Source organism: Typopeltis vanoorti, chromosome 16 (genome assembly GCF_054136105.1).
Source record: "Typopeltis vanoorti isolate ZY-2024b chromosome 16, IOZ_Tvanoo_1.0, whole genome shotgun sequence".
Classification (NCBI taxonomy): domain Eukaryota; kingdom Metazoa; phylum Arthropoda; class Arachnida; order Uropygi; family Thelyphonidae; genus Typopeltis; species Typopeltis vanoorti.
Window position 1 is genome coordinate 89221719 of NC_143564.1, and position 27961 is coordinate 89249679.

The following is a 27961-nucleotide window of genomic DNA, read 5'->3' on the forward strand; positions in this document are numbered from 1 at the left end:
GTATATAGAAACTTAAGCATCCCTTTAGGGCCCCCAATCACCCTTACTTCCTATATTGACTACCTTATTCAATATTTTTGCCTGAGAGACTAGATTCTGCACTTGGTCATTCTCACATTTCCTCGTCTCATGGGTGCCTTCACTCAAACTCACTTGCCTCCACCTTAATTGTTTAATTTTTCCTGAATTTGTGCTTCAGCATACTCGGTGAACAAAGCTGTCTCTAGACACATAACACCAAAACCATTAGATGCAGTCCATCAGCTTTATACAAATCCTTCTTTCTATCAAACAGAGACCACAGATCCACAAATTCTACATTATGCCTTCTGCACAACCTATGTATTGATTTATTTGCTACCTATCAACACTTTCCTTCTCTCAAGGATTGAGAGTAAGTGGACATATATATGCCCTTCATTTTGCAAATTTTATCCTAGACATTGAATGCGTCTTGCTTGGGCTCGGGCACATTTGAAAGCAAAAGTTTGTTGTTGTGAATATCTGCAGAATATATTCCAAACTTTATTCTGCATTTCCTTGGTTCCTGCACAATTTTTTAGGGAAAACTGGAAACTCACTAGATGTTTCAGGAATTGCAATTATGGTGGCTAGTGTAATACACTCTGTCACATGATTCACTGTATCTATGATAAGAGATGAGCTGACCATTGTTGAATTGAATTATGCTAAGGAAGAGAAGGTGAGCCAGCCATCTTGCCAATTTTCCATCATGATATCCATGATGTATAGCATAGGTGGCCAACAGCAGGCCCACGGGCTGCATGCGGCCCATAACATGATTTTGTGCAGCCTGCGGCAGGATAAAAACTATATTCAATTATATGTATTATCAATTTAGCTATTAGTTTCGACTGCAGATTTTCTGATTGATATACTAGTTATATTCATTATTTCTAATGATGGAAACAATTTATATTCTCAACAAGTAATCAAAATTGCTTTAAAAAGATTACTCAATTTACAAAATCTGCTGCTTCTCTGTGCGAGTTGTAGTACTGGGAGTGGTAGATTTCTATGTGCTCCAGAGTAATGCATCATTGAAACTGCTCTGCTCTGGTTACAGTGATCAGCTTCAGAGACTCAGTTTCACAGTTAACAGTGTTATTGTTGCAGTTTGTGTCCCCTGGTCAGTTACTTCAGCCTTTGTGTACTATGTGTAAGAAACATAAGATCTGTGAAGAAAACAGGTCATTTCAGGAGAAATGGGAAAATGAATTTCTGTTTATAAACAATAACAACAACAAACCACAGTGTGTTTGCAAGTATTGTCTGTGCACAAGGAATATGACCTCAAACGCCACTACAAACAGCACCATGCCGCTAAATACCAAGAATATGTTGGACAAGTACGTACTAAAATTGTACGTAATTTGAAGAGAAAGGTTAGTGCTCAGAAATCTATTTTTACTAAACCAACATCAATACAAAAAAGCTCACTCTTGGCATGATTTAATAAATATAGTAATTCAATACATATAACTATTAACTTGAAAAAATGCAGAGTTTATTTTTATTTAAGTTCTATTTAAAAGTGTGCGGCCCATGAAGCTACCACTCATCATATATTGGCCCTCATGTAGAATGAAGTTGGCAACGCTGATGTATAGTATGGTTGCCCATACAGAAAAGTGGATATTACAGAGAAGCGATCACTCCCAAATAAGCTGTCATCAGTTTCCTACTTAAATAGTATTTTATTCATTCGTATGGAGGCCCTCCATTCCTCCACTGTCCTGTAGGACTGGTTGAGCCCCCCCACCCCCAATGAGGGATTATGCATGCATTTTATGACTGCAGATCTGTGTGTGTTCACAGGCCATTTTGCCTGTTCTGAGGAATGAAAAACCTGCGCTTCCAGGCAAAAAAGCCCTCTACCTCCATATGAGATAAAGTTACTCACATCATGGACAGGAATGAAATCAAAGGTCTTTCCGACCAAAGAGCTTTGTCTATACCAACTGAGCTACAGAGGCTCACTTAAACAATAGCAAGAGGGAGGGTGGGCAAACAGTTAAGTGATGGCATTGAATGGTCTGTTAGGCATTTGGAAGAAGGTCTTGTTTCCTGTGTTCAAGAGGGAGAGATTATTGTAGAACATATGCTCAACAACTCTTCCTCTGACATTAGTTTGGGCATTACTCCATCCATTTAAATCCCTCATTAAAAGTAAATGGGACAATAACTGTAATATGATGTCATGAAGTCATCCTATTAGAGACTTGAACGGACGCATAGGAAGACAGAATAGAGACTGTGAAAGGGTGCATGGTGGCCACTGAGTGGGAATGATGAACCAGGAAGGAGAGAGAGTTGTGGACTTTGCAGTAGCGTTTGATCTGGCAATTGTGAACTCGTTTTTCTACAAGAGGGAAGAACATTTGATAACATTTAGGAGTGGTAACAACAGTTCACAAATTGACTACATTTTGACTAGAAGAAAACATCTTAAGGTTGTGACAAATTGTAAAGTAATTCCAACAGATCAAGTAGCACAGCAACACCGCCTGCTGTGCGCAGACTTTAAAATAAGATCAAAGATAAGAATCTCTGGATGCCATGGGATGAAGAAAATTAAGTGGTTTCGCTTAAAAGAGAGAGTGTGAGGAATCGTTTTAGGGAGAGGGTGTTAGAGAGGATTTCGGATGAACTGGAAAGTGTACAAGATTGGTGGAAACATAATTCAAAAGTAATCCTGAGCTGTGCAATCGAAGTGCTTGGTGAGACATCTGGAAAGATTAGAGAGCAGAAGGGTTGGTGGTGGAATAATAATGTACAAGTAGCAGTGACAGCTAAGAGGAAGGCAAAACAGAAGTGGGATGAGTCAAGAGTGGAAGAGGACAGAGAGGTGTACAGACAGAGAGAAAGCAAGAAGTCAAGAGAGTTGTGGCACAGGCGAAGGCCATGGCATATCAAGATCTGTATGATCAATTAGAAACAAAGGAAGGAGAGAGAAAAATTTACCAAATAGCGAAATGTAGAAATAAAGCAGCAAATGACATCTTACATGTGAGGCAGGCAGATCAAAGACGCTGAAGGAAGAGTATTATGGAGGGATGTGGACATAAGAAACAGATGGAAAATATACTTTGAGGGACTTTTGAATGAGGAAAATGCAAGGACTCATAGAGGAGATGGGCAGGCTTCTGAGGGGATGGTGCAGAACATCAGTAGTGTGGAAGTGACGGAGGCCATGAAGAGGATGAGGAATGGAAAATCGGTGGGCCCCGACAATATTCCAGTGGAGGCATGGATGGCACTGGGGGAAGAGGGAATTGACCTGCTGTGGGACCTGTTCATGAAAGTTTGCCAACAGGAAAATATACTCGAGGAATGGAGGGAGAGTACTCTTGTCCCCATCGACAAGGGTAAAGGGGATGCACAAGACTGTAAAAATTACAGAGGAATAAAGTCGATGTCCCACACAAAGAAAATCCTAGAAAGGGTTCTTGATGGTAGATTGAGGAAGGAGGTGGAGATTGCAAAGGAACAATTTGGCTTCATGCCTGGTAGATCAACAACAGATGCTATCTTTGGGTTACGGCAGATGATCGAAAAGTATCGAGAGAAACAAAGGGAGCTACATCTGGCATTTATTGATCTGGAGAAAGCATACGATAGAGTGCCAAGACAAGAAGTCTGGAGGTGTCTGAGGGAGAAGAAGGTGCCGGAGAAATATGTCACATTGTTGCAGGAAATGTACAGAAATGTGAAGACAAGTGTTCGGACCTGTCGGGGACAGACAGAAAGTTTTCAGGTAACAGTTGGCTTGCATCAAGGGTCAGCATTAAGTCCGTTTCTGCTTAATATTGTGATGGAAGTGATAATAGAGGAGGTGAGAGAAGATGCACCTTGGACAATGTTGTATGCAGATGACATCTTGCTGTGTGCAGATTCAAGAGAAGTGGGAACTAAACTGGAAAGATGGAGAAAAGTACTGGAAGAGAGAGGTATGAGACTGAGCAGAAGTAAGACAGAGTATATGTGTTGCACAGTGGGTGGCGGACAGGAGACAGATCTGGAGCTGGAAGGAAATGTCATCAGGAAGGTGAGAGACTTTAGATACTTAGGTTCAACAGTGGAAGAAGATGGAGGGACTGAGAAGGAAGTGGGATGCAGGATACAAGTGGTTTGGAGGAACTGGAGGGAGATGGCTGGAGTGGTATGCAATAAGAGGGTGCCGATCAATCTGAAAGGCAAAATCTATAGAACAGTAGTGAGGCCAGCTATGACATATGCTATAGAAACTGTGGCCCTGAGGAAAAATAACATCAGCAGGATGGAAGTAGCAGAGATGAGAATGCTTAGGTGGATGTGCGGTGTGACCAGAAAGGATCGTCTGAGAAATGACTATGTCAGGGGAACAGTGAAAGTTACGAACTTAGGAGCAAAAATACAGGAGGCAAGGTTGAGATGGTTTGGCCATGTGATGAGGAGGGAGGATGAATGTGTGGGAAGAAGGGTCATGCAGATGGATGTGCAAGGAAGGTGGAAGCGTGGATGGCCAAAGAAGAGATGGAGGGAGCTGGTAGAAGAGGACTTGAGGATGAAGAACTTGGATGCGGTGACAACCCAAGACAGGAAGGTGTGGAGGAGACTCATTATTAACAGTGACCCCCACTTAAGTGGGAGAAGCTGCAGAAGAAGAAGAAGAAGAAGGTCATCCTATTACAGTATTATATATCTACAGCAGGAGGTAGGTATATGTAGCATACTCTTATAAGGGACCCAAATGAGATATGATAGAAACTACCTCTACATTTATATTTAACAGGACTTGCTGTAAGGGGTGTGAGCTCATATTGATTTTTCTCTTTGGAATGTTCTCAATAGACAGCCAAATCATACTGTTTAGGGATGTTGTTATTATGAGACGCTGGGACAAATGCATGTTAAGATTTCTACTGACACATTTTTTTATGGCTACTCTCAGAGTATGAGGATTTATCAGTAGATGCCGCTGTTTTTGTATATACTGCCTATTCACTTCCTGATATAGAATTCTCTGCTTTTTTATTGAATCTCCTTCACAGCCTTTATCCATTTCATCCTCGATTGTTTAATTAATGAAAAGAGCCGCAATTATTCATTCAAAGAGCCATATGAGGCTCCAGAGCCACAGGTTGCAGACCCCTGTTCTAGACAAAGAGATTTCAGGACTGTACAATGTTAGTCATGAGGATCGGCTGAGGGAATGTGGACTGCAGAGTTTTAGTAGATAGAAGGAGAGGTGATATGATTGAGACTTTTAAACTGTTAAGAGGTGGTTACAGGGTTGACACTGGGGAGTTCTTTCGATTGGCTAAACGGCGGGAAGGAGTGATGACAAGGGGGCCTGGAAGTTACGAAAGGAAACTGTGCGCAAGAGGATAAGGAGTGGTTTCTTTGCATGGAGGGTGGTTGAACCGTGGAATGCATTGCCTGATAGAGTGGTGAGAGTGAGAACAGTCAATGAGTTTAAGGAGTGGTATGATAGATTTTGTGTTTCCTAGGAGGGACCTCCCACGATGAGTCTTTTGACTCCATGGAAACCTAAATACTAATAATAATAATAATAATAATAATAATAATAATAATAATAATAATAATTTGCTCCAAACTGTGAAAGACCAAGAGTAACAGATATAAGAAGGATCGTCTTATGTCGGGATGATCTCCTGGTTTGCACCAGGAATATCATCTTTTCTTTCAATACACCAATTAACATCAGCAAAAGAAGGATATCTCAAATGCCCAGCTAGGCTCTACATCCCAAACCCTTTGTGCTATTTTAAATATCAGAAGTATAGTCATTCTTACAAATAGGACATTTCAGTATGTTGCTGTTAGTCTTTGTTCTTATGATCTTTATTGACACACTGGGTACACAACGCACAGCAGTGACAGGCAGTTTGAGAATGACTATACTTCTGATATTTAAAGCACTACAAAGGGTTTGGGATGTAGAACCTAGCTGGGTATTTGAGATATCCTACGTTTGCAGATGTTGATCATTTAGATGTATTGAAGCAGAAGTAGAGTGAAAATTATGGGAAGAAAAGCATAGAAAAAGAATATGAATGCAAGGAATCAGTACCTGGTTGGCGTATCTGCTCTTTATTCAACAGGTCACAGGTTTGAATGTTTGTTCTCTAGAGTATGGTTTCTGGACAATGTGAAAATAAAGAAAATTTATATATATATATATATAATTGATCAAAATGAAAAAAAAAAAAAAAAAAAAAAAAAACTTAACCCACCCATGGTACAAATATACTAGAGGTTTACTAATAACGTATCATGGGTGGGAACAACAAAAAAACATCACTTGGAAGTCCTCTCCACCAAGAACAAGTTAAGTCACATGGAGGGAAATTTATTTAGCTATGACAGACCCTTGAGGTTAACATTATAATAATAATAATTATTATTATTATTAATATGTGACATCTCCTAGGATTCCAAAGACTCCTCAAGGGAGGGTACCTAGTCTACAACTCTCCATCTCCACCACTTAAACCACTAAACTGTAACTACCATCATCATCGTCATCAACTACACCAAAGCCATCTACTGTCCACCACCAGTAATATTTTGTCTGTAAATTGTGTGTTCTCAAGGCCGATTTGTCTGTATGTGGGATGAAAAACTCAAGTTTTTGGGAGAAAAAATCCTGATACCTCCATATGAAATTGGCTAACTGACTTTCAATGGAAAAAAACATATAAAGAATCCTCTCGTTGTGACGAGAATCGAACTTAGGCCTTTTCCAATTGAAGGGCACAATGTACTGTTGTTCTTCCAATTGCACTATGGAGGTGCTAACATGAAAGAGAAGATGATGATAATGAGATGACATAGAATATGTATTATAATGCATACTTTATATATGTATATATTGAAAATACAGTGCAATGAGCATATATTAGCAGCAGGTAATAATTGTGATTATATTAAACTGAATTCTAAAATTTTTATAATTTAATTTAAACAACTTAATTATATAATGAATATAAGAACACTTACCAAGGCAAGACTGCTGACCAGAATCATGGTTATAATAATAGTTTCAAAATATTTATTTTCAACTAAACGATAACTTTTCCCACGAATTTCTTTCCATTTTACCCAGAAATCTGTTGTGTCATCAAACATACAACATGGTACTTTTTTATAGCAACAATCTGGACAACAGTCTGCTGGATATTCCGATATGATAACATCTGCAGTGGTAGTTTCCATTTTATCAGTATCTATATCATCTGCATCAAGATTGGTTTCATCTCCTTGCTGACCTACAACATCAGGACAAAGTAAACCATGCATTAATACTTTGGCTTTTCTTAACATTAACAGAATGATAGGTGATATTTTAACATGATGTTAGTAAGGAGAAGCTCCAGTAATAAGAAAAGTATAAATAAATTCTTTCTTATTTATGTGTTGAAAGTTTATTTTTCACTTGGTTAGACTATTAAAAATTTAGTTTAATCCTTTATCCAAGTGTGAGCAAACAAAGTTTGCTCCTGAAAGTATCTTCAGGACTGGAGTAAGGTGGTACAACACCAGGCAACTCGTTGCAAAGGTGGAGCAAGCTAACATCACTCCTATCTCAGTATCTCCCATAATGCCAAACACATCTCCTTGAAGATATGTATAATGTTATGCATTAAGGGAAGGGCCACTACCCAGACTAGTTTCGACCTTTATTGTGGTCTCTTCAGTGGGAGCCAGGCCCAAGTGGAAATACTAGGCAGAAGCATTAGCAAGGTCATCTCTACCTATAGGAGTTGCCAAACGGTGTGCCTTCCCTTAATGCATAACATTGTACATATCCGCAAGGAGATGTGTCTTGCATTATGGGAAATACTGAGATAGGAGTGATGTTAGCTTGCTCCACCTTTGCAATGAGTTGCCTGGTGTTGTACCACCTTACCCCAGTCCTGAAGATACTTTCAGGTGCAAACTTTGTTTGCTCACACTTGGATAAAGGATTAAACTAAATTACTTATTTATGTGGTTAGAGAGAGTATTTTTTCATAGGATACGAGTGTATTTATGTGAAATTCTGATTTAAAAAAAAAAACACCATGTTTATGATTTCTAATCATCAGTAAAAGAAAATCAAGAACATAATTGACACTATGATCAATAATCAATTCTGATTAAAAAAAAAAAGCTCTGCCTGTTCTGGACTTTAATGAGCATATCTATATTTAAGAGGCGATACAGGATAGATGTTAATTCTGGGGCACAATTTTTTAACATTTAACACAATAGGAGGGACACCATCAGGACCAGATGCCTTGTTTGTGTTCAGGTAATTAAGGATTCTTCGGATTTCTTTTTGTCGGAAGACTATGAAAGACATGAAGGGGACCATTCTTGGTGGAGTGGTGGGAACTTTGTCTAGGTCATCAATGCAGGAATTGGAAGAGAAGAGTGATGACAGTAAGTTGGCATTGTCTTTAGGTGAGGTAACTATAGTACCATTGGAATGTGAGAGTGGTGGAAACCTGGGTGGGCAGAAGTTCACCCAATGGCCTTGGCAAGGGACTAGAAGGAGCAACTGCATTTGGGCAGGAGGCAAGTTTGCAGCTTTTGGGCCTTTCAAAGTCTGACTTGGACTTCGTGATGATTCTTTTGCAAGTGTTGCGAGCTGCAGTATAGGCGGAAAGGACAGCCGAAGTTTTGATCTTGAGCCATTTATGATAAGTAATTGTGATAAGATAAACCACAGTATATCTGGAAGGGGAACTTGTCAGGAAGAGGTCAAAGTGTGTTGGTAAAGTGGAGGGGATTGGGAAAGTGTAAAGAGACAGTGTAGCAAGAACCATTAATGTGTGAATGAGTTGGTTGATACAAATTATGGTCAACACAAATAAGGATATAAGTCCACTATATTATGGCTATTCTCTCTCTCTCTCTCTCTCTTCTCTTCATGTAGCTTCCTCAGTGAGAGGGTGCAGCACCATGTACTTCCAGTTCTCTCTGTTGGTGGCTTTCCTTTTTGTTTCTGCAGCCATGTGATCCTGTCCATGATCTTATATCTTCAAGCCATGTTTTTCGTTTTTTGCCTCTTGATCCTTTTCCCATAATTTTTCCTTCTAAAACTGTTAGTATCTTCTGTCCCGCTGAACCTCTCAGTACATGTCCTGCCAATCTCATCTTTCTCTGGATCATTTTCTGTAATAAAGAACTATGTGTGTTCTCATTCTCTGTAGGACATCTGTATTTGTCACATGTTCTGTCCATGTGATTTTTAGAGCTCTCCTATAGCACCACATTTCAAAGGCCATTATCTGTTGCCTTACTCTCTTCTATCCAGGTCTCACTTCCATATGTGAAAATTGGCCACACTAATGTACTTATCATTCTTTTCTTTGTCTTGATGCTCACAGAACTTCTGAGCAGATCTTTATTTTTCCAGAATGCATCTTTAGCTGTGGCTGTTCTTATTTTTATTTCTTTATCTTGCTTTCCATCTGCAGTAAAGTAGGTGCCCAAGTTCAATTTTCATATTGTTTATGAATATTTCTGGCTCGGATCTGTTTTCTTTTGAGATTTTCATAAATTTGGTATTTTATGCATTTATATCTAATCCAAATTCTTTCCATTCTTCAATTAGTAGCTACATTAATTTGGTTAATTTGTTTCTGTTTTCTGCTATTAGAATGGTATCATCAGCATATCTAAGATTGTTGTATTTTATACCATTGATACTAATTCCTATTTTTTGTTTTTCAATCTTTTTCATCACTGTCTAACTATAGATATTAAATGGATTTGGTGAAAGGATACAATCTTGTCTAACTCCTCTTTTTACTCTCTTTACAGAAGTCTCATTGTTAAAAAGCTGCATTTTCTGTTTGGTGTAAATCATTTTTATAATCTTAAGTACATGATCTTCTATGTCTAATATAGCTAATATATTGAACATTTTATTATGTTTTACCCAGTCAAAAGCCTTCTGAAAGTCTATGAAGCATATGTAAATGTTCCTATTTCTTTCCAGTGATTTTTCTATTAGTATTTTTAGTTCCAGGATAGCATTAATGGTTCCCATTCCTCTTCTGAAGCCTTTCTGTTATTCACACAATTCACCACTTATGACTCTTTCAATTTGTTTGTTAACAATGGTTAAAATAATTTTAGATGCATAGGGTATTATTATTATTATTATTATTATTATTATTATTAAACAAGACCTCATGGAGTCAAAGACTCATCTAGGAGGTCCTTTTATCTCACAGGATTGGAATGCCTTGCCTGAGACACCACACTCTCAGGCAAGGCATTCCAATCATTCACAACTCTGCATGAAAAAAACCTGCCTCTCACTCCCCTACTCACACCCTCTTTATACAGTTTCCAGGGATGACCTCTGGTTCTCCTCTGATCTCCCACTATTCTCTGTAGAACTTCTCCACTATTGATCCTATAACAACCCCTTACCAACTTGTAGGTCTCTATCATATCTCCCCTCTTCCTTCTCTCCACTAGACTCTGCAAATTACATCTTTTCAATCTTTCCTCATACTCGACATTCCAGAGGTCAGAAACTACCTTAGTCAGTCGCCTTTGGACCCTTTAGAACATCTCTTCATCCTTCTGAAAAACAGGTGACCAAATCTGGGCACAATAGTCCATGTGTGGCCTAATCAAAGCCTTATACAATGGAACAAGAATCTCCCTACTTCTACACGTCAGTGTCCTCCTCATCATTCCCAGAAGTCTTTGTGTTGTCTTCACAATTTTGGTGATGTGTCCACTAAATTTTAGATCCTTATCCTATCACTCCCAGATCTCTTATTTCCTCTACTTCCAACAATATATTCTCACCAAGCATAAATTCTGCATCCCATCTTTGTTTTCCAAATTTTAAAACCTTACATTTTGCAACATTGAACTCACATCCCCATTTGCTTGCCCAATCACTCAATTTATTCAAGTCCTTCTGCAAAGCCACAACATCTTCACTACTCTTTATGGTTCGTCCCAACTTTGCATCATCTGCAAACAACTGAATATCTCCATCCAAATCTTCGCCAATATCATTAATATACAAGTTAAATAGTAATGGCCCTAAAACAGATCCCTGAGGCACTCCACTAGTGACTTTCCTTTTCCTGGATATTGCACCCCCATACACAACTTGTTGACACCTATCAGATAGCCAGTCTCCAATCCAATGCACTAATCTAATATCCAACCCCATCTGCTCTAGTTTGACTGTCAACTTATCATGAGGTACTCTATCAAAAGCTTTTGCGAAATCCAAATATATTACTGTGTATCCTTCTCCTCTGTCCAAGGAAGCAGTCACTTTATTGTAATAAGTAAGTAGATTACTAAAACACGACCTCCCTTTAGCAAATCCATGCTGTCCATCAAAGATTATACCATTGTTGTCAACCCAACTCTGGATCCTAGTTCTCACAAGCTTCTCCAACAACTTAACCACAACACCTGACACACAGATAGGCCTATAGTTTGATGCTTGAGTTCGATCACCTCCTTTATGAAGTGGCACAATCTTGCCCTCCTTCCACTCTTTAGTTCTGTAATCCTCGCAATTTTGTGCATTATGTTTCTTTGGAATTGGTATGCAGATAGATGTTGTATAAACTTCAGGTAATAGTATTGTTTTATAGATGTCCTGAATGGATTCCACTAAATAGTTATTATTGCCAGTCAAGGCTTTCAGCAGCTCAGCCAGAATATTATCATACCCAAAGGATTTATTATTAGGAAGATTCTTAATGACATGTTCTACCTCCTTTCTTGTGGGCAGAGTGGTATCTGTTGTTACGTTTAACTTAAGGTGTCGTGAATCAGCTAACATGTTGCCATTATCGTCATCATAGAGATCTGATAGGTACTCCACCCATCTTCCATTTATCTTTTCCTTATAAATGATTATGTTTCCATCTTTGTCCTTGATGTTATTAGACTGTGTACGTTTTGCTTTTCCATTAAGTTCTTTCACTTTTAGGAATGCTTCTCTGGTTTTGTTCCTATTTTGTAATTCTTCTATCTCAATGCACTGCCTATTTATACAGTTTTCTTTCAATCTTTTACATAACTGTTTGATTCTTTATCCAAAGTTTTTATATCTTAACCGTTCTTCTTCATTTGCTCCTCTTTTCCATGTTCTTCTTTCATCAATAAGGTTCATTACCTCTTGAGTTATCCATGGTTTGTTCTTTCTTTCTTCTTGTTTAATGATGTGGTTTTTAGCAGATGTTATGATAGCTGCTTGTAGTCAATTCCACTATGAGGGTTCATTTTCATTTTGCAATTGTGCAGACAGCAGTTCTGAAATATTTTCATTAAATTTTGATTTTATTGTTTTCAGACAAATATTCATCTTCATTAAGACTAGTCTATGATCAGATCCACAGTCAGCATTTGGCATCACCTTTGAGTTCTGTATTCCATTGAAGTAACGTTTACTGACTACAATATAGTCTAATTGATTTTTGTATCTTCCGTCTGGACTTTCCCATGCATATCGTTATGTCTATTAAGTGTTCTATATAGCCAATTTCTCTCTTTCTCTTTTTTTTTTCTATCAAAAGGTTAAAAAAAGTGTCTAGAAGGAAACCATTGCTACCTCCATGTAGTACCAGCCAATTCACTTTTAATTTAAAAGTCTTTATAAAGGTTTCTGGTGTTTTATCAGATTTAAACCCGGCTCTTCCAACAGAGTAGTAGCTGCCACATCTTCAAACCTGTGCTATGGATAGTGTGAGGCAAGAAGATGAGAAAGAAATGGAGTACAAGGAGGTTGTAACAAAATGAAAAAAGTTAGACTCTTAGAGCCAACCAATAATTTGCAAAAGCAAGAACAGGAAAAGTGAAAATGCAAATAAGAGGCTGGAAGATGAGACAGAAGTGGACATAAAAGTGGAGGAAATGAAATAAGAGAATGGTTTGTGAGGTAACATAAATTATATAGCATGAGATTTGCAAGTTTTGAAGACAGGAACCCAGAGTAGTGAGAAAGATAAATGTCAGAAGAAGAAAAATACATAAACATGTTGAAGAGGTATGATAGGGAATCTGCAATTTTTGTATACCAATGCTAGAAGCATCGAAATAAGAGAGAAGAATTTTTGGCATTAGTCAGTGAAATCTCACCAAAAGTTGTAGGCATTAGTGAAACTTGGCTGTCAGCAGAAGATGTGGTTACTGGAATTGAATGTGATGGGTACAGTATTTTCAGGGAGGATAGAGAAGATAGAACAGGAGGAGGAGTACTGTTGATGATAGCTGATGTGTTGCAGCCAAAGAAAGTAGTATATCATGATGATAGACATGTGAATGAGAGTTCATTTGAGGCAGTCTGGTGCGAAATAGTGACCAACGCAACCAAATATACGGTTGGATGCTGCTATAGGCCAGGGAGTACGGGGGGAGATATTGAATTCATGCATCAGCAACTTAGTGCAATGAGTGAAGGCTTAGTGATTATTATGGGGGATTTTAATTATGGTGATATCAATTGGAAGGAGGAAATATCACGTAGCAAAAAGGAAATGGAGTTCATACATCTTCTACGAGATAATTACTTGAAACAGCATGTAACTGAAGGGACACGTGGCGTGAGAGTGTTGGACCTGGTTATTGGTTCAGAGGTTATATGCATAAGTAAGGTGTCCTCGTTACCTCCAGTTTGGTGAAAGCGATCATGTGGTATTGACTTGGGAGGTCGCAAAATCTGTAGATTTTTCTATTAAGAAGGGGTATGTACGGAACTTCAGGTTAGGCAATTATAACAAGCTTCGGAGTGAGCTTGCAGCCATCCCATGGCAGAACATATTGCAAGGGAAAGATGTTAGCAGTGCTTGGGATAAAATCAGCGGGTATCTGAGGAAAGCAATATCAGATTGTGTCCCCATGGTCAGGAAGTCAAACAAGGCAGGCATTAGATGGATGAGCAGTAGTATCAAGCTTGAACTGCAAAAAAAGAAAATGTTATGGAGAATTTACAAGGAGAAAGGCGATCAGGACACCCATGAGCAGTACAAGGCTCAAGCTATGAAGATTACCAGTATAGTAAGAAAAGCTAAATCAGATTATGAGAAGACCTTAGCCAAAGAGATCAAGGGTAATCCCAAAGAGTTCTTCTGCTATGTGGCAAGTAAGAGGACGAATGACTTCGGAAGGATAACCTTAGTGGGTGCTGATGGTATTGAGGTGACAAAATCAGATGTAATAGTCGAGTTACTGAGTGATCACTTTTCAAAAGTCTATCACCCAAGTGAGGATATCTCTATACCTATAGCAATACCTAATGTGAGAATTGAAGCTAAAGAATCAGAGGTATTAAATATATTGCAAAACTTAAATGCAAACACTGCGGTAGGCTTAGATGGAATATCAGCTCGGGTGTTGCGTGAATGTGCAAATGAATTGTCAACCCCTCTTACCTGGATATTTAATTTAAGTTTGAACTCTGGTGTGGTCCCTAGGGAGTGGAAGTTAGGCAAAGTGGTTCCTTTGCATAAGGGTGGCTCTAAAACTGCGGTATTGAATTACAGACCAATCACCATCTCAGGAGTAGTGGTAAAAGTATTGGAAAAGTTGGTTAAAGACAAAATTCAAGAATGGGTGGATCAGGATATGATACTCTATAGAGGCCAACATGGTTTTGTTAAAGGTAGATCCTGCCTTAGCAATCTATTAACTATTCATAATAGGATAACATCCGAGTTGGACAAAGGAACTGGCTACACAGCGGTACTTCTGGATTTTGCTAAGGCTTTTGACAGGATACCCCATAGAACACTATTACGCAAATTGGAGCAGATGGGAATGGATATTAAATTGGTGATATGGATAGGAGAATGGCTCAGGGAGAGATACCATAAGGTGGTGTATGGAGGAGCCGAGTCCAGAATGAGGCAGGTGACCAGTGGTGTGCCTCAGGGCTCTGTGCTTGGGCCAATGTTGTTTAATTTGTATATAAATGATATAGGAAACGGCTTAAAGGGAGATATTCAGTTGTTTGCTGATGATGCAAAGTTGTATAGTGCAATAAAAAATCAAGCTGATGTTGAACATTTGCAGGAGGATTTAAATAAGCTGGTAAAATGGGCAAAAGAAAATGGATATCAGTTCAATGTGGAAAAGTGTAAAGTCATGCATTTTGGGATTAAAAGATTACCAGCTGTGTACTACATCGATGGAAAGGTACTCCAAGAGATTGATGAGGCTAGGGACTTAGGGGTATTGGTAGATAGGGAGATGAAGTTCAGAGGACACATTGCTAAGGTGTCCAAGATTGCACATAGGATTACTTGGTTGTTGAGGAACACACTGACATCCAGAGATAAAGAGGTTATTATTCCCCTTTATAAAGCATTGATACTTCCACATTTGGATTACTGTGCTCAGGTCTGGTCACCTGGATTCCTTGGAGATGAGGAGGCTGTGGAGAGGGTTCAGAGAAGAGTGACCAAGTTGGTGAGTGATATAAAAAATGCTCCCTACATTGATAGATTGAGAGCTTGTGGATTGCAGAGATTGGTTGATAGGCGAAGAAGAGGGGATATGATAGAAACATTCAAATTACTAAAAGGTTTATATAGGATTGATGCAGGGGAAATGTTTCAGCTGTGTGATAGTGATGGAAGAACAAGAGGTCATCTGTGGAAATTAAAGAAGAGTGTGGTTAACAAAGGTGTCAGAACAAGGTTTTTTGCCTGGAGGGTGGTGAATGAGTGGAATTCATTGCCTGACTTAGTTGTGAGCTCTTCGTCTGTAAATGAATTCAAGAAGAGATATGACAGATATTGTTTTGCTAGTTTGGGTCTCCCGCGATGAGTCTACTGACTCCATGGAGATACCCGTAATAATAATAATAATAATAATAGGTGGAATGGGAAGGATAAACAACAATAGCTAGAATGCAGAGTAAGAGAAGATTATGGAATTCCGTGAGAGATTTGAGAGAAGAAAGGTTAAGGTTCTGTAGAATAGAGGCAGGATTGTATTTGAGTGAGAGAGAGAGAGGGAGTTAAACATTTGAATGATTTCTGTTGGATAAGAGATATTGTATTGAATCAGGGCAACAGTATTTTGTAACTGGAATCAGATGAAATGGTCTGAATCCCCAAGGAGAACATGAAGTGGATTACTAAGAAAGAAAAAAAATATTAAAAGAGTAACCTAAAATGAATGCAATCAAGGGCCATGAATAAGGGAAGGAATGGAGGAAATGATATGGATGGAGAGGATTGCATATCTCACCTCAAGTTAATGATGACCCACAACAGAAACCTGTTGTTATTTGGCATACAAATCCAGAGGAAAAAGCAAGTATTACTTAAGAAAGAAACATGATGCAGTGAAAAGAGAAACAATTAATTAACTAAAACTAATTAATAACAAATGTTTCATTCTGAATATCTCAAAACACTGTCAGTCTGAAACAATTAAGAAAACAGTGGGATGTTTTGAGTTAATTCCCATTCCCATTCAAGTGTCCTCTCCTATCTAGGAGGTTGACTACCATGATGTGACTCATGGTTAATTATGGGCATTGCAACATGTGATGAGGACCCTATCTCTTCCACATATTGTCATAAGTATTCATGGCTGTAAATCTGTGTGTGTTCACAGGGCTGGTTTGCCTGTTCTGGGGGATGAAAAACCCAAGCTTCTGGGTGAAAAAACTTCCTACTCCCATATGAGACCTGCTAACCCACCTTTAGTCAAAAGAGACCAGATAAAGGTTCCCCACGTCATGGACGGGAATCGAACCCAGATCTTTCCAACAAAAGGGCATTGTCTATACTGACTGAGCTACAGAGGCTCTTTTGAGTTAATTAACTGTTCTCATTTCACATAACACAAGAACCCAATATTCCATTTGATCCCATGGCTCTATTCTCACTACAATTCTGTAATATACCAAGGCACTTCCAGTTCATCTACCTCTTTGTGTGTAATTCCCATGATGAGTCTTTTGACTTCATGGAGGTCTCATTTTAATAATAATAATAATTCTCATATTGGTCTCTGTTGCATTAATCATTGCAGTATCTCCACCTGGATGATACATTCTTGAGAAGTATCCTTCTATAATAATGTTCATTCAACTTAGACAATGCAAGAACTTTTTGTGATCTTCTCAGTCCTGCTCAATTAATTTGTTCTCATAATTTGTTTTCCTTCTTTAAAATATTGGTCAAGATTCTTGACTGTGCATGTATTGCTTATGAGCTTGCTTGTCACATTTCTTTTTATATTCCTCTAGACATTTTTTTTAATAGCTCTGTGTGCACGTGTAAATGGAGGATTAAATAGCAGAATGGATTTCGTGATGAGTCTTTGGAAGTGTCACATAATAATAATAACAATAATAAATTCCATTTCTTTTCCCCATGTGTCCTTTCCTCATTCACATCTATATCTCCACACAGTTGAAGTCCCTATAATAATGCACACTATCCTAATTGAGCAAATTTGCCAATAGAGGCTATAAATAATAAATAAATGTGCTGCCTTCGTGATCTTGCCTTCTTGCTGTTGGAGGTGGCAGAAGTTTATTCTCTCTCAAAAACACTTCAAAAACTTGTTCCCTGATGCTTCTTCTAATTCTGATGCATTAGTATACATGAATTTCAATATCCATTTGGAAACACAACTACCTTATACATCTTATGATGACTGTCCTATTCAAATTACCTTACCTCTGTCAAATTTAATCTGTACATCTACAAATTGCAACAGACTTACCATCTTTATTTACTCACTATTCTGTTTTCATTTCTTCTGGTAACTCTTTCCTAACCTCTATTTTTCTCCCTCTCTCATATCACATTTATCACCTTTCAAATAACTGAAAAAAAAAAAAAAAAAAAAAAAAAAAATATATATATATATATATATATATATATAACTGAAAAGTTGCAGATTCATCATGCTTGTCCCCCACTATTTATGTCCTTCCTAAGTTACACTAATCTGGTTATCCATAATGTCCAATAGTTGATTGCATAGGATCTCCTATATATTATTTGGCAAAATATCTTTCAAGACTTCTATGAAATTTTACTGGGAAACCACTTCTTACATAAAAATAGTTTTTCACTTCAAAGAAAAAAAAATTAAAGATCTTCATCTTCAAGAGTGTGAAATGATGGTTTCCTTTGATGTAATTTCATTGTTTACAAAGATACCACTTCAAGAAATTCTACAACTTTCAAAAATAAATTTCCCTGTTGACATCATCAATTTAATCAAGTTTACTATCGATGCCGGCTATTTCACTTAGAATAATAAATTATTTCAGTAGATTGAAGGTACTACGATGGATAGTCCTGTATCACCTACTTTGGTGGATTATTTTATGGAGCATTTAGAGGATCAAATTTCTAAATAATTTCTCCTTGATCTCACATTTGGATGCGTTTTATGAATGACATGCATAAAATCCGGTCTCACTCTGAAACAAAACTACTTCAGTTTCTGGATAAAATTAACTCTTTATGTACTCACATCAAGTTCACTATTGCATACCACCTTCACACCAGCTCGGAAGTTGTCACCTTTCTTACCACCTATCAAAGATACATAATCACGTTTATCATTGCCTGGTGTTTATCAAATACCCTGTTCTTGTCATTTTTGCTACTTTGGACAGACTGGCCATTCTGCTACTATTAGAATTGAAGAACTTCAAGATTTATAAGATTTTGGGATTCTGAAAGTTCAGGCCTTGCTTCTCATGCCATCGACACTAAACATGGAGCTTACTGGAACCATACTGAGATGCTACACTACAGTAGGCTCAAATTCAATTGACCATTTTTTTGAATCATGTGAAGATCTATGCCGCCATCCTAATCTTAATCAGACAGACTGTATGCCTATTTCCAAGTTTTGGGAAGTGACTGCTGTTAATTGTTTATAATTTTATATTTTTTTATTTATTTATTATTTTAAAATTAATTAATTGATTACACATCTATTCCTACATCTTTGAACTTTAATAGTGTTTTCTCCTACTATACTGCTGTGACTGAGACACATGATATTATATACATGCTGTATGATTCATTTTTGTATTCAGAATTTAAATGTTGTTACCAGTTTTTCTGTCTTCTCCCTGAAAGAAGCTTATGACATATTTTGCGAAATATATAGGAGTAATAAATTATATTTAGCACCTCAAGGGTTCACTTTAGTGAGTATGGTAGTGGAGAGTTTACCGGATGCTGGACCGTGCCTTACTCCATGTAATACACATCTGTATATTATATGTAGACTGGTCCCTACTCTTCTTTCTTTCTTTTGGTTGCTCCTTCCCCCCAATGCTATTAGAGAAGTCGAGGGCTAGGGGTGAATTTTTCCTATTAAACTATTTCTTTCATCTCACACATTGGGAGGCTGCTCTCCCTCCCAGAAGGCAGGTTCAGAGGCCTTAAGGTGATAGTCCCACCACCAAACTCACCCTGCGAAAGGTTGGTAGCCTATCCAGGGAAATTTACAATTGCTCACAAAGCTCCGAAGAAGAAAAACAGGATAGATTTAATTAGAATTGACCTGGCTAATGGACAGGGCCTTCTCTCTGAAAAATTAAAAATAGCTACTTGGAATGTCCATGGAATCACACACAAAACTGATGAGCTATACAGAGAACTAAAAAAATAGAACCATTGATATAGCAACAATAACTGAGACAAAAACGAAAAAGAAGGGATCTCAAATTCTGGAAGATTATGCCATGATCTTCTCCAGAGTCCCAGAAGAGAAATCTGGGACTCTGGAGAAGACCAGTTTCGACCTTTATTGAGGTCTCTTCAGTGGGAGCCAGGCCCAAGTGGTGATACCAAGGTAGAAGCATTAGCAAGGTCATCTCCTCCTATAGGAGCTGCCAAACGGTGTGCCACCTTTTTATTAAATTACTCTGGATTTAGAGAAAGATGTTGAAAGTTTATTTTTCACTTGGTTAGACTATAATCTGGGTAGTGGCCCTTCCCTTAATGCATAACATTATACAATTATTCGCAAGGAGATGTGTTTTGCATTATGGGAGATACTGAGATAGGAGTGATGTTAGCTTGTCCCACCCGTGCTACAAGTTGCCCGGTGTTGTACTACCTTACCCCAGTCCTGAAGATATTTTTAGACACAAACTTTGTTTGCTCACACTTGGATAAAGGATTAAACTAAATTTATTATAGTCTAACCAAGTGAAAAATAAACTTTCAACATCTTTCTCTAAATCCAGAGTAATTTACTAAAAAGGTGGCACACTGTTTGGCAACTCCTATAGGGAGAGATGACCTTGCTAATGCTTCTGCCTGGTATCTCAACTTGGGCCTGGCTCCCACTGAAGAGACCTCAATAAAGGTCGAAACTAGTCTGGGTAGTGGCCCTTCCCTTAATGCATAACATTAGACATATCCGCAAGGAGATGTGTTTTGCATTATACGAGATACTGAGATAGGAGTGTTGATAGCTTGCTCTGCCTTTGCAACGAGTTGCCCTGGTGTTGTACCACCTTACCCCAGTCCTGAAGATACTTTCGGGCGCAAACTTTGTTTGCTCACACTTGGATAAAGGATTAAACTAATTTTATTATACTCTAACCAAGTGAAAAATAAACTTTCAGCATCTTTCTCTAAATCCAGAGTAATTTATTAAAAAAGGGTGGCACACCATTTGGCAACTCCTATAGGTGGAGATGACCTGCTAATGCTTCTGCCTGGTATCTCCACTTGAGGATGACACAGAATGTCATCCTCATCTCACTCATCTGACAACTTTGGGCAAATGAACTGTCATTGTAGCAATTTCATTTCCGTTATTTCTGATAATTTTGCATTTGTAAACAAGCGGTTCATTTCTAGGTCTATAACAAGTCCTATTGACACTGCTTCTCAATGCAACTCCTTGACGCCACTGCCTCCTCTCCAAATGTATAATAATTTTCATCAGTGTATATGCGTTAAAGAAAGGGGATGACAACGAACACAGCAATGAAGGAGACATGAAGTTGAAAGAAGATGAGCATTAAGTGTCTGAGATATTAAATATGCTTGATGCTAATAAGCCTGTGAATGAATGGGATATTACCATATATTTATAAAATCTAAGAAGGAAATAGCAGTACTTGTGAATTCATTGTTCAGTAAGACTCATATAACAGGGAAAGCTGGAGGAGAGCAGATGGATGGTAAGATAATGTGCTGAATAAAGTGGAGATTCAAAAAAAGTGTTGTGTGACTTTTTATATACTTGTACTAGAGAGGAAGGTAACAAGCATAAGAATACAAAGATAACTGATTTAATAAAAAAAAAAAAGCATTCTCTACAGAGGGCAACTTAAGTTAGTTGTCTAGTTTTAGTAATCTGGATGTAGATAGGACTGCAAGTGCATTAGAGAAGAAATGTATAGAATATTTTTTAAAATTTTATTTTGCAAAGCATTTCAAACAAACTGAGCATAGAGCATGTATCTCAAAGGAGTGGGTATGACAAATACAGGCAGCCCTCGTTTACGCCTCACTTCCATTCCTGTAAAAATGGGCATAAACCGAATTGGCGCAAAATGAACAATTTTAATGGGAGATACAAAGTTATGTTCCACGCAGTCAAAAAATATGCACACAGTATGTGTAACATTATTATATTTAAAGCTTTGATAATACATACATATAATTTGTTAAAATAAAATTATTAATAACGAAAGCAAAACAAAATCATATGCAAAAAAATATGAACCTTCAAAAAGATATTACATATTTCTATGTTGAAATTCCTGGTTTTAGATCACCTGCATTTTTTTTCAAAACAGTATCCAGTGTTAACTGCCTAGATTTTCTTTTTCTTTCTTTAAGGAGTTCAGCGTAAGGTCGAATAGATGCGATTACACTCCCTTTTACGTTCGCACTCTGTTCCCAATCGTGGTCCATTTCACAGAGTTCATCAGTCGATGTCTCTATGCTTGCAAGGATATGCTGTAAATCGGCTGCTTTTATATCTCTCAGAGGACCTTCTTTGTTTTCTTTCTCCTCCTTTGGATGTTGACTTAATTGTTCGGCCAATTCTTTTAAGTCTTCATTGGAAAGCGGTTTATCATGTTCTAAGACCTCTGTCACATCTTCAGCTGTAATATCGTCCAATCCCACCTCTTGCACAAGCTTGGTAACGTCGTCAATAACATTCTCCTCTTGTTCTAATTCCTCAAAGTCATGCATAAATGCTAGAAGAAGTTTTCGCCATGCTCCGTTTAAACAGTTTGCTGACACTTCGTTCCAAGCTGCCTTGATGTTGTTAATGCCCTTCAAAATACCGAATGACCGCCAATAGTCTTTAATAGTTTTTCCTGAAGTGTTCAAGACTCTTACCATTTCCATAAATGTTATACGGAGGTAATAGGCTTTGAGGATTGATATAATCTCCTGATCCATCGGTTGCAAAAGCGATGTTGTGTTTGGGGGCATGTAAACAACCTTGATATCCAATGGTGTTCTTACTTCAGCAAGATTTTGAGGATGTCCAGGGGCATTATCCAAGCTTCAAAGTTCTGGAGACATTTGCATCCAACAAAAGTGTAAATCTATCTTTTGCAGCTTTAAAACCTAAAGCGGAATGTTCTTCACAGGAAATGAAGGTGCATGATGGCAATTTTTTCCAGTAGAGCCCAGTCTCATCAACATTAAAAATGAAATCAGGAGGATAACTTCCTTGTTCTACATAGTCTTGAAATTCTTTAGGAAAAGCAGCTGCTGCTGCAACATCTGCACTTGCTGCCTCACCACATAATTTGACATTATGGCACTTACTTCAAGACTTAAATCTCATGAACCAACCTTTGCTTCCTAAAAATGTTTCTTCGCTTTCATCTGTCTTTTTAAGATCTTCAAAAATTTTTTTTGCTTTCTCAGTTATAACAGCCTGCATCAGAGGAATGTTTTTCTGATTCAAGTCATCCACCCATAATGATAATAATTTTTCCATTTTTCATGAAGTTTACTCCTGCTATAACTTACATGTTTTGCATTTAGTACTGCCGTAGATTGTTGTGCACACTGTTTTATTCTATCTGCATTTTTCATAATTATAGTAACAGTCAATGGAGGTAAGTTCATGCTTCTACAGACATTAGCACGTCTGCCCATCTTCCATTCTTCGAATCACCTCCATCTTCTTTTCAAGTGTGATTGATTTCTGTGCCTTCTTAACACCAAGTTCTGCTAACTTTTCTGCACTTCTTTTATCAGACATGGTATATAATTATGTACTTTATCAATTTAAATACATATGTATGTAAAAAAAATTAAATAGAACAATTAGGTAGATTCAACAGTAAAACTAGGTTTGAAACATATATGTCGTAGTAGCTCGGTAAACACTCAAACACTAGAGTGCCACTAGAGTAGTGTGGTCTAACCATTTCTCAGTTAGACCACACTACAGTAAGAAAGCACGCACAGGCATCCGGTGTTATTGTGAATTGGCGTAAATTGAACTGTCATAAACCGAGAGCTGCCTGTACTTGTATACCACAAACCTTTGTTCTGAGAAAATTGTTATTTAATTTATTTGCTGATAATATACTCTTAGTCTGAAAAGATTAATGAGTTGTTTTTATATAATACAAAATTGCAAAGATTAATAGAAGAGAATTCTCATTTGAGGTTATTTCAAAAGGATCTGAAAATATGGTTCTGTGAACAGAAGAGCGAAGAGTACACTGTTACCAAATTTCAAGTTTTGCACTTTTATTATTACTACTACCAGTAATTATACCAAGAATATTTACTCTGTGGAAGCTGAAGATTAATCATGGGGCACCTACACTAACCATTATTTGTTCAATCTATCACATATCTTGTGAAAACTCATCAAGAAAGCATTCTTAACTGACTTTGGCAACCTATTCCTCTTCATTCACCACTTTCCAAGCAACATGGCAAGCATCTTAACTTGCTTACCATGTCCTGACATACCTTCCAGAGGAGGGTGGAAGTAATCTCCTTTTCTTTCTACTCCTGTCATGTATTAAGAAATTTCTTCTACTTCTTCAAGAACACGTTGACAAGAAGAGATAAGGAGAATATTAACCTTCTTTATTAGACCTCTTGATACTGTACCTCCATAGTGCAGTCAAAAAAGGATGTGCCATGCTCTTGTAAAAGAGCATGGCACATCCTTCTTTTGACTGCACTGTGTCACATAATAATATAACAATAAGAAGGCTACATGTAGACTACTGCTCACATATCTGGCTACCTGGATTCCTTGGGGATGAGAAAGTCATAGAGAGCTCCTGAAGATGAGTATCAAGACAGGTTTGTGGAATGCTGCTTATGAGGAGAGATTGAAGGCTTATGAGTTAGAGAATTTAGTTGATAGATGGAACAGAGGGGGGATATGATAGAAACATATCAAAGGAGTTTTATAGGATTGATACAAAAGAAGTTTTTCATTGCATGACAGTAAATTGTGTAAGATTGTGGTTAGTGATGGTGCAATAACTAGAATTTTTGCTTGGAGAGTAGTGAATAAGATGATAAGAGCTGTCATAAGTGTTTGCCAGCAAATGAGTTTGAGAAGGTGTGATAGGTATTGCACTGTGAGAATAATGGGAAGCTTTGTCATCTCGTAATGAGTGGACTCCTTGGAGATGACTGGAAAAAAATAAAATAAAATAAACTACAGCATAAACCTCCATTAATAATTTATGTTTCTATCACATCCCATGTTTCTTGACTATTGATTTTAAAATCTTCAGTCTTTCCCTCAAAGGAAGTATTTCATGGATCTGTCACATCATTTCCATCACTTGCTTCTGGATTCACTTCACCTCTCATAAACCCAGGCAGCCAAATTTGTGCACAGTAGTGAAGATGTGACTATATCAAAACCTAATAAAAAAATTAATAATGATCTCTCTCTCTATCTACTTGTCAATATATTATTATTATTATGGCACCTCAATGGAGTCTGAAGACTGATTGCAGGAGACCCAAACCATCCACATAATATCTATCATACCTCTCCTTGAGGCATAAACAGAAAAAGGGCCCACGATGACCCTGGCAATCCACTCCTTTCATTCACCACTCTCCAAGCAAAAAATCTGGTTCTCACACCCCTACCAACCACACACTTACTCACCTTCCAAGGATGACCTCCTGTTCTTTCCTCTTTAGCTAAGTGCTGAAATATTTGCTGTACATCAACTATAAAAACAAATGTTTCTATCACATCCCTTCTTTTTTCACCTATCAGTCAAGTTTTGCAACCCATAAACCCACATGGAGAATTCCACAGACAACTCACTATCTTGGTCATTTGCCTTTGGATTCTTTCTAATGATTCCTCATCCCCCAGAAACCTAGGAGAACCAGACTTCAGCATAGTAATCTAGATAATGGATGTATCAAGGCCTTATAAAGAGGTCTAACAACTTTCTTATCTGTATGTGCTAGTGTGTTCTTCAATAGCCAAGTAATCTTATGAGCTACCATGGCACCCCTAGCAACGTGCCCTAAAATTCCTATCTACTATTCCCACCACAAATAAAAATCCCTAGGTTCATCTGTTTCCTGGAGTATGGTTCCATTGATGTGATGCACAGCTTGTAATCAATTTATCCCAAAATGCATAAATTTACATTTCTTGACATTAAACTTGACACCCATTATCTTTTGCCCATACTGACAGCTTATTGAAATCATCCTGCAAGTTCTTCACATTACCTTGATCAACTATTGCTCTAACCAATTTTGCATCATCAGCAAACAAATGAATATTTCCTTTTACAAATTATACAGTAGTGGTCCTAGGAGAGAACCTTGCAGTACAACACTTGTCACATTCTTTCTCCTGGATTCTATTCCACCATATATACTTTTTTGGTGTTTGTTAATCAATCACCCTCATATTCACATAACCAGTATCCTACCCATCCCCATTTGTTCTGATTTACATAACAAAGTTACATGTGGCATTCTGTCAAATGCTTTCAAAAATCCAGCATAATCATCGTTTAACCATGTCCATTATCCAAATCAGCTGTCACTCTATTATAAAAGGTTAGGAAAATACTAAGGCATTATTGATCCTTTACAAAGCCATGTTTCCTGTCAGAGTATCATACTGTTATCCACCCATTCCAGTTCTTTGACCACCACTCCTGAGATGCTGATTGGTCTATAATATGTTACTGCATTCTTAGAACCTCCCTTATGCAATGGAATTATTTTGACCTCTTTCCACTCCCTTGGAACTCTGCCAGAGCTGAGACAAATTAAGCAGCCTGGTGAGAGGCAATGCCAGTTTTCTTGCAGATTCTTGTAAAATGCAAGCTGATATCCCATCTAATCCTCTGGCTGTATTTACACTGAGAGTCTGCAATATCTCAAAAAAAAAACCTGATTCATACTCCTCCCCCCCCCTCTATCTAACTCCTACCTGATTAATCCTCCTGACCTTGGGTGTACAATTTGATATTGCTTCCTCCAGATGCCCCTTAACTATCTCCAACAATCCTGCATGTGCAGGTTTTTATGCCATGGCATGGCTTCAAGCTTCCTACTTAGTTCATCATAATCACCTGCCTTGTAGTTTGATATATACCTCGTATTTTACAATCTTCCAAGTCAAGAACTCATGGTCACTCTCCCCAATCATAGGCAATGTGGCCACCTTGATAATGGATAACTCTTCTGATCCTATGACCAGGTTCAATACTCTTGCACCCTGACTCCACTCCATCATATATACTGCCTGAAGTCATTATCTCTCAGTAGTGTATAAATTCTATTTCCTTCCTGCAATGTGATCTTGCTTCCTTCCAATCTATACCTCCATAGATGAAGTCCCAAAATAATTATTACTCCACCTACACTCACTGTACTAATTTGCTGAACTCATCCCTGAAACTCTTGACCTATATCAGCAACCAATCATATACGAGGTGTGGCTATTAACGAGACTGGTTGCAAAAATGTGTTTTTTTTATTACAATTGTACAACTTAATTGTTATCCCCCTTCAACATACTCCCCTCCTCTATCTATACACCGTTGCATACGAATTTTCCATTGTTGGATGCAGTGCTGCAAGTCATCAGGTATTATCTGGTTCAGTAGCACTGCCGTTTTCTCCATTACCTCATCCACTGCAAGTCTGGCTGACAGTAGAGCCAGACTTGCAGGAGAAGATCATCACATGTGATGAGATGTGGATTTTCCGGTATGATCCAGAAATAAAGAGACAATCGATACACTGGAATACTCCCACATCACTGAGAATGAAAAAAACAAGAATGAGCAAGTCAAAACTGAAGGCAATGCTGATCTTTTTTTTTTTTTTGATATCAATGGCATGGTAATGGTTGAATGGGTACCATAAGGTTAGACAGTTAACAAACATTATTACCTTGAGGTTCTGGCCAAGCTGAGAGAACGAGTGGGTAAGAAGAGACCCAATCTGTGGAAGAACAACGCATGTTGTTTTAAAACCGAATAAGAAACTCAAAGATTGGAATCAGAGCTTCATGCTGAATATAGTATATAGTATAAAAAACTATAAAAGAATATATTTATAGTATAAAAATATACTATAAATTTACCCACCTTTGCAACGAGTTGCCTGTGTTTGTACTACGCTTTAGGACTACTTGCATTGGCTTACGTTAGTATTCGCCGATACTTTTATAGTTTTTTATACTATATTCGGCATGAAACTCTGATTCCAATCTTTGAGTTTCTTATTTGGTTTTAAAACAATGTGAGATCTAATATCCCTTTAATTTAAATAATGTTTATATATCGCCGAAATGAAGCCTGTTGGCTCTTTATATTTAAGGAACAATGCATAGATTCCCCATCAGGAGAACACTCCAGCCCACAGTGCACTGTCTGTAAAGCAGTATCTGGCTGATACTGCTTTACAGACTGCTTTACTGATACTGCTTTAAATCCTCATTG

At 37.8% G+C, this 27961-nt stretch overlaps 1 protein-coding gene across 1 annotated transcript in view; it reads right to left on the reverse strand.

Annotated features, from left to right (window-relative positions):
• LOC150098179 (sodium channel protein para-like) overlaps positions 1–27961 on the reverse strand; it is a 1334265-nt gene that overhangs the window by 243269 nt on the left and 1063035 nt on the right. The window contains 1 exon segment of the mRNA XM_090406598.1: positions 7027–7295. Coding sequence (XP_090262724.1) covers positions 7027–7295 — 269 coding nt within the window.